The sequence below is a fragment of the Mya arenaria genome, chromosome 12 (genome assembly GCF_026914265.1).
Source record: "Mya arenaria isolate MELC-2E11 chromosome 12, ASM2691426v1".
Classification (NCBI taxonomy): Eukaryota; Metazoa; Mollusca; class Bivalvia; order Myida; family Myidae; genus Mya; species Mya arenaria.
Window position 1 is genome coordinate 9278881 of NC_069133.1, and position 15971 is coordinate 9294851.

Genomic DNA, 15971 nt, shown 5'->3' on the forward strand with positions numbered 1-15971 from the left:
TTATACCTCAACCATGAAGCGACTTTCAATGTCTTTGAATTGTTTTTCTTCGGGCTTGAGCTCTACCAGCTTAGGGACACCGTCTCTCATAGGCTTCCAGTCAATCGGCAAGGGCACCTGTTGTCCTAGAAAACAAACGTGAAAGAATATTTAATATTCACATATTAATGGTGTTAATGTATGCATTAATCGGATGAACGTTACAAATACGATTACAAACCTTTGTAAGCAAACACGTATATATCAAACTTAAAAAACACCCGTAAAATTGTGTTTAAAAATCGGACATTAGCTATCGTTAATCGAAGCGAATCGGACCAAGCATTTCGATGTATTATCGGCCCATAATCCTTAGTTCATAAGATCATTTGGAAATGTATTCCTTATACATAGTATCATCATTATCATTTAAATGGTTTAACCTTGAGTCAGTAAGTGTGATATTATAGTCATGTTTATTGGAACAGTTAGTAAACTTCCATAAACTTGTACTGGCTTTAATTACTTCACGCACGAACATAACACAAATATATTAATTGCACATCAGTTGAAAAATGATGCACACCGCATCAAGTACATATAAGTTAACAAGTAAACGCATTACAAAAAGATACGTAATGGACGGAAGTAAAGTAACATAAGCGACATCGATTTTGAACAATAACTATCGAATGGCGCCGATAATACATTGTCAGCGCAATTTCTCGATTGCACTCATCATTAGCGTTAAATAGCACTTGGGGAAAAGGTTTTGGTTATTTATCGACTTGAAGACTCTCCTTAAAACACTAACCTTTCATAATTTCCTTGCGAACCACACGAACGAGATCTGCTTTGTCATTTTCAGGGTATTCAATCATGTCATTGAAGTCGATCACATACTTCATATCATTGTCCATGAAATAGTAATACCTTTCATTTCTTTGATACGCCATCTCCATTTTGAAACTTTGTAAATTCCCATAGAACTTGTATTTCGTTTCGCTGTAATCCTCTTCTTCATACTGCCATTCTATCTTTTTCGCGAGTTCTGGAGATTGTTCAAGTTCGCATCGATTCTTTTCAAATCGCATCAACATTTCTTTAACATTAGATTGCGCTTCGGATGCGAGATTTCTTTCGCCTTTAATTACCACTATCCCATTGTTTTCATCTATGTTCATGTCAACCACCAGCGGCAATGATTCAAGCTCTTCTTTCTGAAAATTAAAGTCAAAGAGTTGATACAGGATAAACACTACATAAGCATTATTCTGTAGATACATGTTTTTTTTTTATTATTTTAAATTCAAATTCTTTGTTTGATACAGACTTTACTATAATTTTGTATTATAATGCAATTTGATCACGTTGAACAATGATTGATCTTGATAACAATGAAGTTATTCGCACTGTACACATATAATGCAAAAACAAGATTTCATTGATAATTTCTAGAAGTCATGGTACAATACATTGCTTCAATACTGCTTTTCTGACACGGTTATGGTACCATCTGCGCATTTTGACACTCTTATAAACTATTCGGATTCAGGTCTTATACGATTTAACCTTACCTCCTCTTTTGTTAACGAGCAAACGATTACTTTGTATTGTTTCACATATGCGGTTATCAGTGCTTCTTCCAGATGTGTTTCTAGCCGTTGTTTACATCTCTGTATATTTTCACTGGAGTCGGAGTAAATATATAGTGCAAGGGTCGATGTGTTTCTTTTCGAAGAAGAGGGTGAATGACTGGGTTGTGCCGTTGCTCCTTCTTCAGATACCATATAGCCTACATCTACAAATTCCTTTTTCCTCTTCCATAACTTCCTCCCAGCTTAAACCATAATAAAAATGATGTATAAACCTCTAAAATATTTTATTGTTGTTCAAGTTATACAAAAATATTAATGCGTTCGATGAAAAACAATGAAGACTGAAAAATAAATACTCGGTTCAACATGATAAACTACAAATATGCATAAAATACTGTCGGCAAAGAAATGTATTAGTAGTTTTTACCTTTCTTTATCTGTCCAAATGATCCACTTTCTAAGTCTGAAGTCGCTTTCATGGCCTTGCTACATAAAACATCTATGATTGGTTGAAATCGTTCCGCTTGAGTTTTAAAGACGATAAGATGAACCTCACTTATCTTCAAATCAGTGTTTCCATCTGACATAAACTCGTCAAGAGCATCAAAAAGGGTTTCTGCACCTGGACATATGTTTTCGTATAGTTTCAATAAATCGGCAATATATCCTGCTGTCCTAGCATTTAAATACCTTAATTTATATAGTACGCGAATTGGCTACTGGGCTTGTCCCTGTAGTTTTCATTGTATTATTTTCATTCTAGAGGCCATTGGCGCCTCAGTTTAATTGTGATGCCCGGTGACCCCATATATCCTTGGGATCACTTATTTGTAAAGCGTTTTGTTTGATGATGACTAATATGCTAAATAAATTACCAAGTTTCAATGTCCAAACAGTTCGTTTGTAACATTTCGTTCGGTATATCTTTAAAATATTCATTAACTAAACACTTTAAAAATAATATGGAGTCAACAGGCATCCAAAATCACATAATTGATTATCGGCTACCTTAAATAGAATCTTATTAAATATTTATCTACCTGGGCCTAGAATTGGAAACGCCACTGTTTTAATCTTGAATCGGTTTGCTACTTCAAAACACTTCTTCATTTGCGCCTTCCAGTCTGATGGTCTCTCCACATGTTTGACGAGTATTGCCTGTCGGGCTTCAAGCCCTTGACATGTCGTGATAAGTATTCCATCCTTTTGAAAAGTTGACAGTTGTGCTACAGTAGATTTCAATTTATATTAATTAATGTATATTTCATTTGATTAGTTAAAAACAAATACTATAACAAATCACACAAATACATACTGTGAAATCATTAATGTTCGTGGGGCATTCAAGATCCCACGAAATGTAGACCCTTTATTCACTTTTTCAATTGTCATGTTATGTACATATTTTAGTTTATTCGTTCCAGAGGCCACACTATACAGCGTAAAAATCCGCCTCACTGTATATCTTACTATAATTGTTTTGTTAATATATCTGCATTTAACAAATTATAATCAAACCATTTAAATGTGTTTTGATGAACCAAATGACAGAAGCACGTGTGTGCTGTTCATGAAAATCTCCAGGTTTACAAGATGTGAGTGATGAGTGTCGGTTCTCGATTTTTTTCTTTAATGAAGGCCACTTAGCACACAACGTGACAATGCACAAAACAACGTGTTAAATATACTTATTAAACAAAAACGTGTGAATAAATATTGTTATGATTTGATTTGAAAAAAAGATGATATTCAAAAGTGATTGAATTTGTAAATATCAGCTATATTTTAGGATTGTTTACTTAAATGTACGGTCCTTCTCGGTGTTTTCACAGTTTGCAAAATTCTTAATTGGCATTCAATGCCTTCGCCTATCTGTATTAATGATCAGGGTACATCTTCTTTTATTACCTTAATTTCCAATTAAATCGATAATTGACATTGGTATATGCACTTATTGGCATGTCGTGCCACTTAAGCGTGTGTCATAAACGGAGTGACGAAGAAGACCGAAATCACGGGCCAGCGCGTGGAGATAATGCAGACGATCTAGAACGACGGCAATTTCGATTTTTTTTTCAAAGATGAAAAACCACGAATTCAAGTACCCATGAAATGGTAATTTTTCGGCAAACCACGAAATTTCATGCAAACGAATATAAATGATTTCACAGTATTAAGATATTCATGTTGCGCTTCCTTAGACGAACGAATATTCTTTCAATTGTATTCATATTCCGATTAGCTCAGCATCCTTGAAATACCTCTTATCCTACAAAGACGACATGACATTTTATTGCGGTAAAATGTATGTCGATAAAACAAGTGACGTCTCTGAAACAAACGCTGTTCCAACAGCTGAGATCATTTTACGTTCAATAGTATTTAAACGATTATTTTTTACAATTTTATTTTGATTATCGGAAAGTAATTTTGAAAATAATGACTGCAAATATAAAAATTGAATAAGTAAGAATTGATGTTTATCTTTGTATGAACATATTTGGTTAGTTCACGGACAATCGTGAAGGCCTTCACAAACCGTGCACTGACCGAATGTTTTCATACACCGTTAAACCACAATAGTAAAATATTCAATCCTTGATTAATATATGACCTCTTCAAGCACTTTGTTAATACACACACATATCTTCTTTATAAATATTTAATGGTTCTAAGACAAACACATTTCCTCGTTAACAAACAATCAGCATAACACTTAAATAATTCCATTACCTTGACACTGTTGTTTTACTCGCGGGCATCTCTTTTTCAACCCATTGGCAACTCCTCCTTTTGAAATATACATTTAATTCGCTAAATAAATTTGAATATTTAAATACTTATAATGCAAATTACATATTCAAAGCTGTTTTGCTAATATTATATAAATTTATGAAGATATTTTCGTAGAAATCTGATGCGAATGTTGCAAATGTCTTAATGTTTGCGCAGCTTTAACATAAATTGAGCAAAAAATTCACTAAAATGAAATTATATTTTTTTTGCCTGTACTAACTGAATGATCAAAAAGCAAATAGATAGAAGATGATTATTTGCATTAGTGTAAGACCGTTATGTATTTCACCGAGTGAGCACCAAAAGCTATATTCCAAGAGTGGCGTAGCCAGGAGTGAAATATTTACTTTTGGTTTTCACGAGGTGAAATTTTATGAACTGTTACAATGAAACAATCATGTTTCTGTTTACTATATGCTTAAAAAGGATATCAAATAATATAATTGCAATTTTCCAGATTTTCCGCCAATCTGTATGCGAACATAGCGTCATATTGGAGCCCCGTGCGAGCTAACAAATGATTATAAGATGAGAGAGGGCAACAACTTTAAAACAGAAAAATATGAAATTGTTGTTTCACTGTTTGAAAAAGAGAAATATCATTTTAATTTCATAAATGAATTTCTTTAAACTCTTGGAAGGAATACAATAAAAATAATAATGCCTTTAAAGCATATCATCGATTTTCTTTGCTTTCAGACTTAAAGTATTCTAGTGTGATAAACCGTTGTTGTTATTTCGGCTATCGCCAGTACAAGGGATTGTCAATAGTTTCAGCGACGTAAAGTTTTGCTTGGCTAAATCATTTCGACAGAATTTTAGTAAACTAAGTAATTAAACTAATTTTGACAGTACTTAAATAAGCCATTAACGGTTGACTTGGGCCGCTGTAGCTTGATCTTTGATGAAAACCAAGTAAGATATGAGTTAAACAAAGGTTAGGTCCTTCGATTATTATTATTATTATTGGCTATATAGAAATGATGATCTAAATATTATTTAAGTATTCTGGTCATCCTAAGCTGAGCATATGTTAAACGATTGACTGATCCATCTGTCATTGTCACCTGCCGGTAACGGTAATGCGGCTTTTATGAAATTAAACCTTTTTGACGGCATTTTTAAAAACACTATGTAGCTAGATAGAAATGATGTGCTAAATTGGGAAAAAAATGTTGGCGGGGGTCATTGTGTTACATCACAAAAGGCAATTGTGTGTGAGTTAAAACCAGTAACAGTTAATGAAAATGTTTTAAAAAAGGAAAAGACGGAATTGAAGAAGGATAGTTCAAGAGCTGAAGATAGATTAAGATCTAGCCGCAATATTAGAAAAATACCCAAATCAAATCTCAATATCAATCTAAACTCATTTTACCACATAAAAGCATAGTATGATTGAAAATTTTGCATGTTTTTAATATTTTTTAAAAAAGTATTTTCTTATAGAATGTGTTCATAAAACGATTTTGACAATATTTTAAAGAAAATTAATTCAAAGGAAAAAAATAAACTTGAGTTAAAGGCAATGAATTGTACTCTGCAAGTACGTTTTTGGCTGTTGAATATTGTTCCATTGGAACCTAGACCAAAGGTTTGAACAAAATAATCAATGATAGAATGTGGTTTTAAAATGTGTAAAAACCTATATACATTTAATATCCTTTGATGATATTTGGTTAAATGGGTTGAGTCTGAGATTGAGATTTGACTTAAGTATTTTTGTGATATAGGGGCCAGGTACTTAATGAGGAACAGAAACAGAAATTGTATTACTTGCTTTTACACCATCGTGATACGTTCAGCAGTATGGATACGGACAAAGGCAGATGCATTGTTTTAAACATCGAATTTAATTGAAAGATCCTATACCATTCAAGCAACGTCACCGGCGGGTACCACTTGTTATGGTACAAGAGGTCGGGTTGCATCTAGAACAGTTGTTGTCATGTGGCATTATATGGCAATCAAACTCGCTACGGGCTTACCCAGTGGTCTTAGTAAGAAAGAAAAATGGAAAACTACGGCTGCGTATGAATTACAGGATGTTAAATGAAAGGACAGTTTAATATGCCTACGGTCTTCCAAGAAAAGAGAGATGTTTGACTGCTTACACGGGGCTCGCTACTTCACCACCATGGACATGAAGAACGGATACCATCAGCTACCAATGGAGGAAGAATGAATAGAGAGGACTGCATTTACAGTAGGATATAGATCAAATGAGCATTTCTATCTGTATAATATATTTAGATGACCTAATGAGTTTTATGGAACGCTTGGATTACGTTTTGACATAATAAAATAATGTAGTCTAAAATTAGCCCAAGTGAATTGTAGTTTCTTTACAGAACGAGTCAACTTCCTTGGTCATGTAGTAAGCAAAGACGGAGATAAGACTGATCCCAGTAAAATTGACAAGGTCTGAAACTGGCCATCACCAAACACACCAGAAGATATACACAGTTTCGTAATATTTGCGGGGTATAACTGTAGATTCATAAAATACTGTTCAAGGATTATCCGCTCCTTGGCTGAGTTGACTCCCCACCCCACCTCCAAGAAATGACCAAAGAAGAAAGCAGAACAAAATAATTGGAATATAAGCCTACCTGGATTTCAGTAAACCCTTTAAATTGCAAACGGAGCATGCCCATCTGGATTTGCAGCAGTATCATTCCAACACCAAGACGATATGAAATGAGTTATCTCTTATGCAAGCAGAGCAGTTTGTAAATCTGAGAAGAATTCTTTAAACAATAGATAGCGTTGATAATTGGCGTTGAAGAGGGCAGTAACTTCAACATTTCGGAATATATGAAAGAAAATCATTTCATGGTATATACTGACCATAACCCACTGACTCATATAATGCTGCTACAAGCCAGAGATGGGCAGCTGCTTTGGCAGATTATGATTTTGAAATCAGATACCGACCTTTACCCAAGTAGAGTTAAAAGAGATTAGAAGGAAACAGTAAAAGGACCCCGTGATAGGAAAAACCGAGGATTGAGGTGATAGGTTAGCGTAGAATAGAAAATAACTACAATAAAGAAGGTACAATAATGAAGAAATATTGCAAACACTTCAAGATCAGAACAGTTGTTCTGTACAGAGTTGTAGAGAGCGATGGTGAGAAGATTTTACAATTAGTTAACAACCTGAATGTGTTGAGAGACCTGATTGTACTGAAAGGTTTGCATACTGATGTAGGCCATACAGGTATAGACAGGACAACAAATCTCACACGAAGAAGATTTTTTCTGGCTTTGTAAGACAGCACAAAAAAACTCGTAGCTTTTCGACAATTATGTGAGGAGGAAGTCTGCCACGAACATACGTGCACAACCATTGATAAGTGGGACTACAAGTTTTTTATAAGAGCTTGTTTGCTTTGATTATTTGACATTGGCGCCATCTAAAGGAGGATACTCAAATATATTAGTTGTCACCGACCACTTTACAAAATACACTTGCAATATCAATACGTGAATAGACTGCTAAACTACTGTCGATGCATTTTACAATCAGTTCATTGTGAATGGAATTCTACATAGACTCAACTCTGATAGAGGTGCCAACTTTGAAAGTCAACTGATAAAGAAGCTATGTGAGCTTACCAACATGAGTGTCACTTTAGTGTACCATCCTCAAGGCAACACAGAGCCGAAAAGGTTTGACAGGATTATTATCAGCATACTAAGGACACTTGAGCAAGATCAGAAGAATTGACGAAGACAAGAGATTTTGTCCATAAATATGTAGAGAAAGTCAATCAGAAAAAAGAAATATTATGCTATGAAAGTCAGAGGTGTCAACTTTGAAATAGGAGATCCGATAAGTGAAGATTTTGGCGAATGGTCAAGGAAAACACAAATTGAGTGACAAGTTTTAAGAGGGGGTATACACGGTGGGAGGACAGAAATAAGAAGTACCCCTGTATACATAAGAAGGTACCAGTACCGAATGAGTTACGACCCTGTACTGGAACCATGAATCCTAAGTGAACCACCGGGTGCGAGATGAATGTGTCAAATATGAGAATATCAAGGAAACAGAACAATAGATAGTTAAAGAGAAGATAAAGGATGCACCCAGAGATGAAAAATAGTCAGGTGGTACCACCAGCGGCAGCCATGATGATGATGGTGTGATTTATGTACCACAGACATATGTTCACGGGGACACCCGTGTGTAAGTGCATCAGTCAGAGGAAGAAATAACGATAGAAAATATAAATATAGATGATGGAGATGAGGATAAAAAGTGAAGTTCTTCAGCTACAGACTGATCTGGAGATAAAAAAGGAGATGATTGAAAAGGACAATGCAGAGGTCGAAGTTGAAGTGGACAGGAGTGATGTTGCCGAAGCTGTTTCAGGAGGTCCTAATGTAGATGAGAGCACATGAAGCTGAACAGGGTTAGACTGTTGTTGAAGATACTTTCAGCAACGAGACGGGCACAACACTTTATGAGACGTTGCAAAGAAGAAGTTCCGTTAGCCACAAATAAGAAGAAGAGAAAAAGACAGCTACCGCACCCAACAATCCGAAGATCCGAAAAAGCTGAAAGAGCTTCTGAGTAATACTGCGGTTACGTGATGTATGGAATGGACAGCAGACCAGATCATGCCGGATTCAATGCGTTGCAGATTATCATTAGTTCAGTATTGGGAAGTATGGATGGGATGGTGAGATTGCGAGGAGATTAGTGACGGAAGCTAATGAAATTATGTAATTATTCAGGATATATACTTTAAATACAATTTTAATTATGTGTATGCTTAGGAGAAGTTGTTTATAGACATACTTTCCAGTATTTTATTTTGTGTGTTGACATTTATGTGTGTTGAGAGTTATTTAAAGAGTTGGAAGAAGATGGCATGAATGTATACCGTTGGTATGTTGTACTTACATTTCGCAATTAATTTTGTTTGTTTAGGGATTTTGCATATATTTTGCATTTACTTATGCTTAAAGTGAGAAGTGTGTTAATTATTTTGAATTATTGGTTGTAATCTGACTTAGAAGACAGGTACGTGTGTAACATTATCGGAGTTTCACGAGTATAACAGTTTATATTTATTTAAGTTCTATTTGATGTAAGGGAGAAAACAAGCGATCTTCTTTGACCTAATTAACAGAGTGGTCTTTCTTGGTCTTTTTAAAATATCATTGCTATCTGGTCATCTGTGACTATAGTCATCAATTGATAGTTTTGGTGGGAACACAAGGCCATTCCGTTCTTTTACTTGATTGTTTTGTTAATTTGAGTTTGAGTGAATATAAATTCAAGGTAAGTCAGTTCTAGAATCTAGTATTTCTTTTCCTATTTAGTACAGTTTGATAAGAAGTGTGTTTCTTATAATTACATTTGAGCAGTAGTATTTCAGTAGGTTAATTGGCCTTTTTTAACTTTTACAGTCAAGATGGTGATTCAACCATATTAATTAACTCAATTATTTAAGATATTTGGCACCAGTTGTATTTTAATATATCAGTTGGTCTAATAACTCCACAATGTCAGTCAGTGAGAAGGAAGGTCAATATAATTTTATCATAAAAACGAAGGGCCATGGAACGGTCAGTAAAACACGGCTTCGCTGAAAAACTAGTTCACTGTGGATAAAACAAGTTGCGAGCATAACCAAATCGAATAGTTTAACATGTTTCTTTTCCGTGTCATATGCGAATTGTGTCAATTATTTTCAACTGTGCCCAGCCTTACCATGCAATTCTAAATTTGATCCAACGCTTGTAACAATGGCATCTGCCTCGTGCTCAAAAATGTCCCCTATGAACAGCTGCATGTTTACTCCGAAAATACGAACACCTGAAAACAACATTTTAAAATATCTCTATTGCCGCTAGTTAGATAAAATTTGTATTTTGTACACGAGTTACACCGATTCAATTACTTAGTTTTGTATATTCAAAGTCAGAAGCCATGAACATGAAGATCATTAAATGGAGTTATAATTAGTACAAAATGCAAACCTTAGATTTGGGAACTTTGGAAATTATTTACGTTATTCGGGCAAATCGACATGTCTCTTTGCGATTTCCCCTAAATTAGAAGGTATGGAGTTCCATTAATATCTATAAGCAAAATAAGCCAGATGTACGTGATTCTTATTTTACACAGCCCCTGAGTATAAAGTCAATCAAATCGACATAAGTACTTGCCATTTTCAATAATGTCATAGCCTGTGTTGGAATAGGCCTTCTGTCGTTTCTTTGGTTTCACATTTTCCATGTGCCTTTCTCCCATAAACCGAACATTCATACGTCGAGAAGAGCTTTGAAACTGTCAACAATGGTCAATTAATTAATATGAAAATAGGCATTTTGTGTTACTCGCTTTCATATCGGAATACCAAATTATACAAAATAAACAAAGCAGAAAACAGTTAATGAAAGAAATTGTTGACTACATGTTGGAATATTTGAGTAAGTTAAACATATTGTATGTATTTAAAATAACGTTTAGAGCACTAATAGAAACATTTGTATATAAAATGCTAAACTGTTAAAAAATGAATGTGGCATGCTTAAAAATCTTTTAAGGAAGCATTACCTTTAGATTTCTTATTTCTCCACGTGCTAGAGAAAAAGAAACAGAATAAAACTAAAAACAGAATTGAGGTGTATCAAATATTTATAATTGTCTAGAACTGTAAAACACATGCTACATATAATAAGATGCCAAAAGCACAGTTTATCGAAGGAGTAAGCCTCATGGACTGAGACGTTGCTGAAAAAAGAAGGGCGACCACTTTATTTATGTATACAGGAGGAATAACTGACCAGGTGCTGCCTTTGCCCCGGGAACTTGATCTCCGATATTTGCGTCATCTTTAGCTACATACTGGAATGCCCAATGCTCGCCTTGTAGCCGTATCAAACATCTGAAAAGGAAATTTGTTTTGCTGTTGAATACATGTTTTAAACGGATTCGCTTTTGATTTTAAAGGGTCAGACATCTTAAAAGTAACTTTAGTTTAGATCTGGAGCAAATGCTTGTGACAATGATAAAACTTCACCAAAAGATCAAATTAAAGCTTCTTTGTTATTAGTTTTTAAAAGGTGCGACAGACACTGCTTTATTGAGCCGATAACCTTTAAGCATGATTGTTTTTAGGCTTGTGTTGACACAAATCGGCTCATGGTGCACTCCTACTCCCAAACACGATTTACCACAATTGATACTTCTGTTTTAATATTTCAAAAAGGATTAACAAATGTCGAAATATATGGTTCTAATAAAGGAAACCGAGTTTAATTTGAAAGAAATGTTCATGAAACAGGGTGTTTCTACCTTATGAGACTATAGTAGATCACAGTAAATCTCTGAGCATTTACCAATCATTTAATACTTTTGCGTTTTCAGCTATTAAATACACGGTTATGATATTGTTATCAGTAATTAATATTTTCCATAAATGCATAGTTAATTAAGTAGTTAAAGGTTTATCAGTCAAACTTATTTTTGTTATACATGTGTATGTATTGATTTTGAATAAGAGTGTCACTACTTAAATAACTCAATGTCAGTTATAACATGAAATCTGTGATTGAGTTCCTTTTAAGATGGTCAAATACGACATGTTTTCAAGTAAAAGTATAAAATACTTGAGTGTATTCATGATGATAGATACCTAGTACTCGACTCTATTTCATCGATTTTTCCACGTGCTTTTTCATCTTGGAAAACATACGTCACTGATATATTTTTAATGGTGTGCTCCTCTCGTATGACTGAGTTGAATATTTGTTCCAATTCATCACGGACTATTTCTCGATCTTTCCTTTTCCCGCGAATTTCAACAGTTTCACTGTCATCTTCAAAACATAATTATGTATAATTATGCAGAGCATATATCCATTAAAAAATTAATTATTCTTTTCCACTTGACAACATGACCAAGTCATCAACCTGATGTCGATAGGTCTCCAAATAAGGTTTAAAATGTTTTGAATGAAAGTGCCTATCATTAAAACAGAAGGCCCTATATCGCCCACCTGCTATTGGTTGCGAAGGAAGTCATTGGTTGGCAAGATAAAAGGTGGCTGCTTAGAAAGTTGGTGGCTGCTTAGGAGGTAAATGGTTGAGTTGATGTTGATCAGGGAAGCATGACACTGTCTAAGTAGCTGTTGGTTACTAGGAAAATCAGTCAATAAAGTTTGTGAGCGGTGCATTTTTTGTTTAAAGTCGTGGTTGCTAGGGAAACAAGCTGCTGCTAAGGTTGTTACAGAGGTCAAAGAATACCCAGGAAAGTGATGGTTACCATGAAAATATGATGATATGAAGCAAATTGGTAAAGGACAAATCTTAATCGTAAACATATCAGCTCTAAGTTTTGGATAAAAATATCTTAAATATTTTCCTTTTATAATACTATGGTAAACTAGTTATCCCCAGGGAAGGGCCAACATTGACTCAAGGAGCATGATTTGAACAAATTTGGCAATGCTACATGCAAAAAAAACTAAGCTCGATGCATTGCAGTTTTTGAGTATTTTTTTTAAATATTATCCTTATATAAGTTTATGTAAAACTGAGCCTACCCCCCTGATTGCCATGTTTTAACAAACTTTCATCATTTGAAGGAACTTGGTTACACAAGGAACATTTCAAATCTTGTAAGCGGTGTCTGCCAGGAAGATTTTCAGTTTCCCGTATAATGATATAGTTAAAAAGAGACCGGCCCCTAGCACCTCTGTTTTTTACGAGCCAGCCCATCCCACTGGCAGCCATGTGTTTAACGAAAGAAAAAAATGGTTAAGAATTTCGGTAGAGGGTACTTAAAGAACATAAAATTATATCTGTGAAATTATTTTGAAATCGGGCCAGCGATTTCGGATGGGAAGACTTCCAAAACTTTCCAAACAGACATATAATGAAAAATATCCCCATCCCTTGTTTGTACAATGATGCTTTCATTATGAGTCTAAATGGAGTTATAATTTATTTCATAATTTGCTACGGCGAGCTTTGTCAGATGGCTGTATTTGAATGACAGCATCGTACTTTTTACGAGATGGAACCGTTGCTCCAGCCTGATTCATTCATTTTGCAGGGGATGTCTTTATCCGGTCGTTGAGTACTTGAAATTACTTCCTCAGTGTATATGTTAGTTTTTCATCATTCTGGATTGTTTTCAAACAATTATACTGTCTCCGATAAGGATTATAATATTAGTATTTGATTATTGATCAATTTTTGGACAGTGTACTCGTGTTTTGTTTGGACCTTACCTTGTTCCTGCAAACTGGATTGATTTTTAAATGATGATTAATGAGATTGTCCCTACAGTTTTAATTTTGATATATGAACATTTCGTTGAAATACGTTTGAAATCGCGCCAGCCGTTTATGAGGAGAGACAACAATCCTTTTAGCTGTTAAGGCAACCAGAGTTATGCAGAGAACAACATTTTCTATAATCTGGAAGAAACGTTTCTGTGAAGTCTGATTGGAATAAACCTAGTAGTTTATGATATGTCATGGAGATGCTGACGACGGACAGTTACCCGTCAGAATGGCTCGCCCTTAAGCTAAATTTTCGGTAAAAATGTATTGGTATGTTCCTTTGTCATATAGAAATACTGCAAAATCGTTGATAGCAATTGAGTATTCATTTGATACTTCATAAACTTAAGATAACTTAGGTTTTATATTTAAAAATTAATTGAATTAAAAGAAATGTACGTAAGACAATATTAAAACTGGGTTCACGATATACTTACCACCAAATGCAATAAAGCCATTGCGTTCTTTAAGATTGTTCTGCAAATCATCAAAAACATCACGATTGAACTTTTGTATAAAACGAATTGGGATTGATCCTCGTTTCAAAAGTATTGTCCTTAAGACTCTCTTGTCAAGGAAAGACTCTATACTTTTGTACATTTCGTTCACGTTTTCGTGCCATCCATGCATACCGATTCTGCACAACTTCTCGTCGATATCAAAAGCAGCGAAGTCATCGTGTTCTTCAGTCAAATCAGAAATAAACTGTATCCATTCACCAGACTGGAACACATCCTTGTCGTCCCTTTCATATGGAATAAAATTCTCCAAAATATTTGAGAAGACACTCACTATGTCCGAGTCCATATCACTCATATTTGCATTTCCAAAATCGTCTTCTTGATCCTTCACAAACACGACGTTGAACGCACTTCCTTCTATTTTCCATGAGGCCTCGATTCCCTTTTTTTCAAGGCTTTCGTCAATAAGTGCAATTACTCTTTCTTTTGATCGGACAAGCTCAGCACATTCAAACGATAGCCCATGTTTATATTTACTGACTTTCATTTTGTTTTTACTTTCATGAATTTCAAGTTTTGCTTGCGTTATGTCGCTTGGTTGCCCTTTTAAATCAACAAAATCATCACCAACTCTGACATCAAGCTCCGGTATTTCTTTTAGCCTTCTTATTAAACCGCGTTTTTCCATCAATTTTTTGTGAAGAAACGATATATGTATCCGTTCGGTTATCATGGTCAGTTGTCTTTCCCACTGCTTCACCTTGCCTTCGATGTTTTCAAAAACAGCAGATGTACTTGCCCTCAAGCCAAAAACTTCAATCCGACACTTTGATTCATCCCAGAGCACCACAGCGTCTGGGTGTTTAGAGAAGGCTAAAATGCAGCAATGTGAAATACAGTTATAGGCCGGTATTCATATAACATCTTAAAAAAATATAACTTAGGTTAGTTTCCTTAAACGTGCATGATAGAATCAAAATAATATACTATATTGATATGTGATTTACTTTAAGGTATTTTTTATAAATAATGTCAATGAAAATAAAGTTGTTGTTTTTTTTAAATTATCAGGACAATGAATTATATAAGTACCGTGATACATAAATTAGGAAAATAACCTAAGTTAGGAAACGATTTATTATTTAAGATGTTGTATTTTACCCAGGCTACGGCTAATGTATTGGTTATTGTATGTTTATGAAATCAAATACAAGAGTTCTGGGGCAAAGTAACGGTATGCGTGAAGTCTTTAAAAGTAATACATTTATTCCTTTTCCGAAAAACGAATACAACACAACAATTAACACGTTTTAAATGGTGCGTATCAAACTTACTAGTGCAATAATCATTGACATTTGTGAAAATCTTGTGGCTGAAGTCAAGTATGCGGTTGTCAATGTCATTTTCAAAAAAGTGTTCGACCAGATAAGTCACATCCCCAAGCCAACTCATTCTCAACTGCATTACGTTCGGCGTGGCTGTCGTGAGGCAACAAGAAAGTTTAAGTGTATTCTCGGTTATTTCGCATTCGCAAAAGTGTGCCTCCAAGTCCTTCAGAAACTTCGAACAGCATGTTCTAAAAAATGAATACAAATGATCCCAATAAATGATAGGAATAAAGCATGACATAGGTTTTAAACATATAAACACAACACACATGGATCATTTGACATAAATAATAACTCGTTTTAGACCATGTCTTCACACTTTAAAATGATTCTTAAATTCACCTGAAAAATGAAACACTAAGTAGACAAAAAAATCTTATTACATGTCGTCATAATAAAGCACAATGTTATCATACCACCTAATCAAATATGTTTGATATG

The 15971-nt window shown here is 34.6% G+C and overlaps 1 protein-coding gene and 1 long non-coding RNA gene across 2 annotated transcripts; both read right to left on the minus strand.

Annotated features, from left to right (window-relative positions):
- Positions 1-4383, minus strand: LOC128211757 (uncharacterized). The gene is made up of 6 exons (XM_052916797.1): positions 4311-4383; positions 2618-2803; positions 2005-2199; positions 1557-1819; positions 794-1199; positions 1-125 (listed from the first exon to the last, which is right to left on the minus strand). The coding sequence occupies exons 1-6, from the start codon at positions 4381-4383 to the stop codon at positions 1-3; spliced, it is 1248 nt and encodes a 415-aa protein (XP_052772757.1).
- A 6809-nt stretch (positions 4384-11192) lies between these two features.
- LOC128211283 (uncharacterized) lies at positions 11193-14228 on the minus strand. Its single transcript, XR_008257256.1, has 3 exons — positions 14119-14228; positions 12028-12211; positions 11193-11277 (listed from the first exon to the last, which is right to left on the minus strand). It is a non-coding gene; the product is annotated as an uncharacterized LOC128211283 (long non-coding RNA).
- Positions 14229-15971: the final 1743 nt, after the last annotated feature.

What these genes read in the sequence shown, in the direction of transcription:
- LOC128211757 (XM_052916797.1), bottom strand. Translation starts at nt 4,383, where the DNA reads ATGTATATTTCAAAAGGAGGAGTTGCCAATGGGTTGAAAAAGAGATGC. An exon ending in GTTTCCAATTCTAGGCCCAG is followed by an intron (nt 2,200 to 2,617) that starts GTAGATAAATAT and finishes ACATATGTCCAG; the next exon opens with GTGCAGAAACCCTTTTTGAT. An exon ending in TCGCAAGGAAATTATGAAAG is followed by an intron (nt 126 to 793) that starts GTTAGTGTTTTA and finishes TTTGTTTTCTAG; the next exon opens with GACAACAGGTGCCCTTGCCG.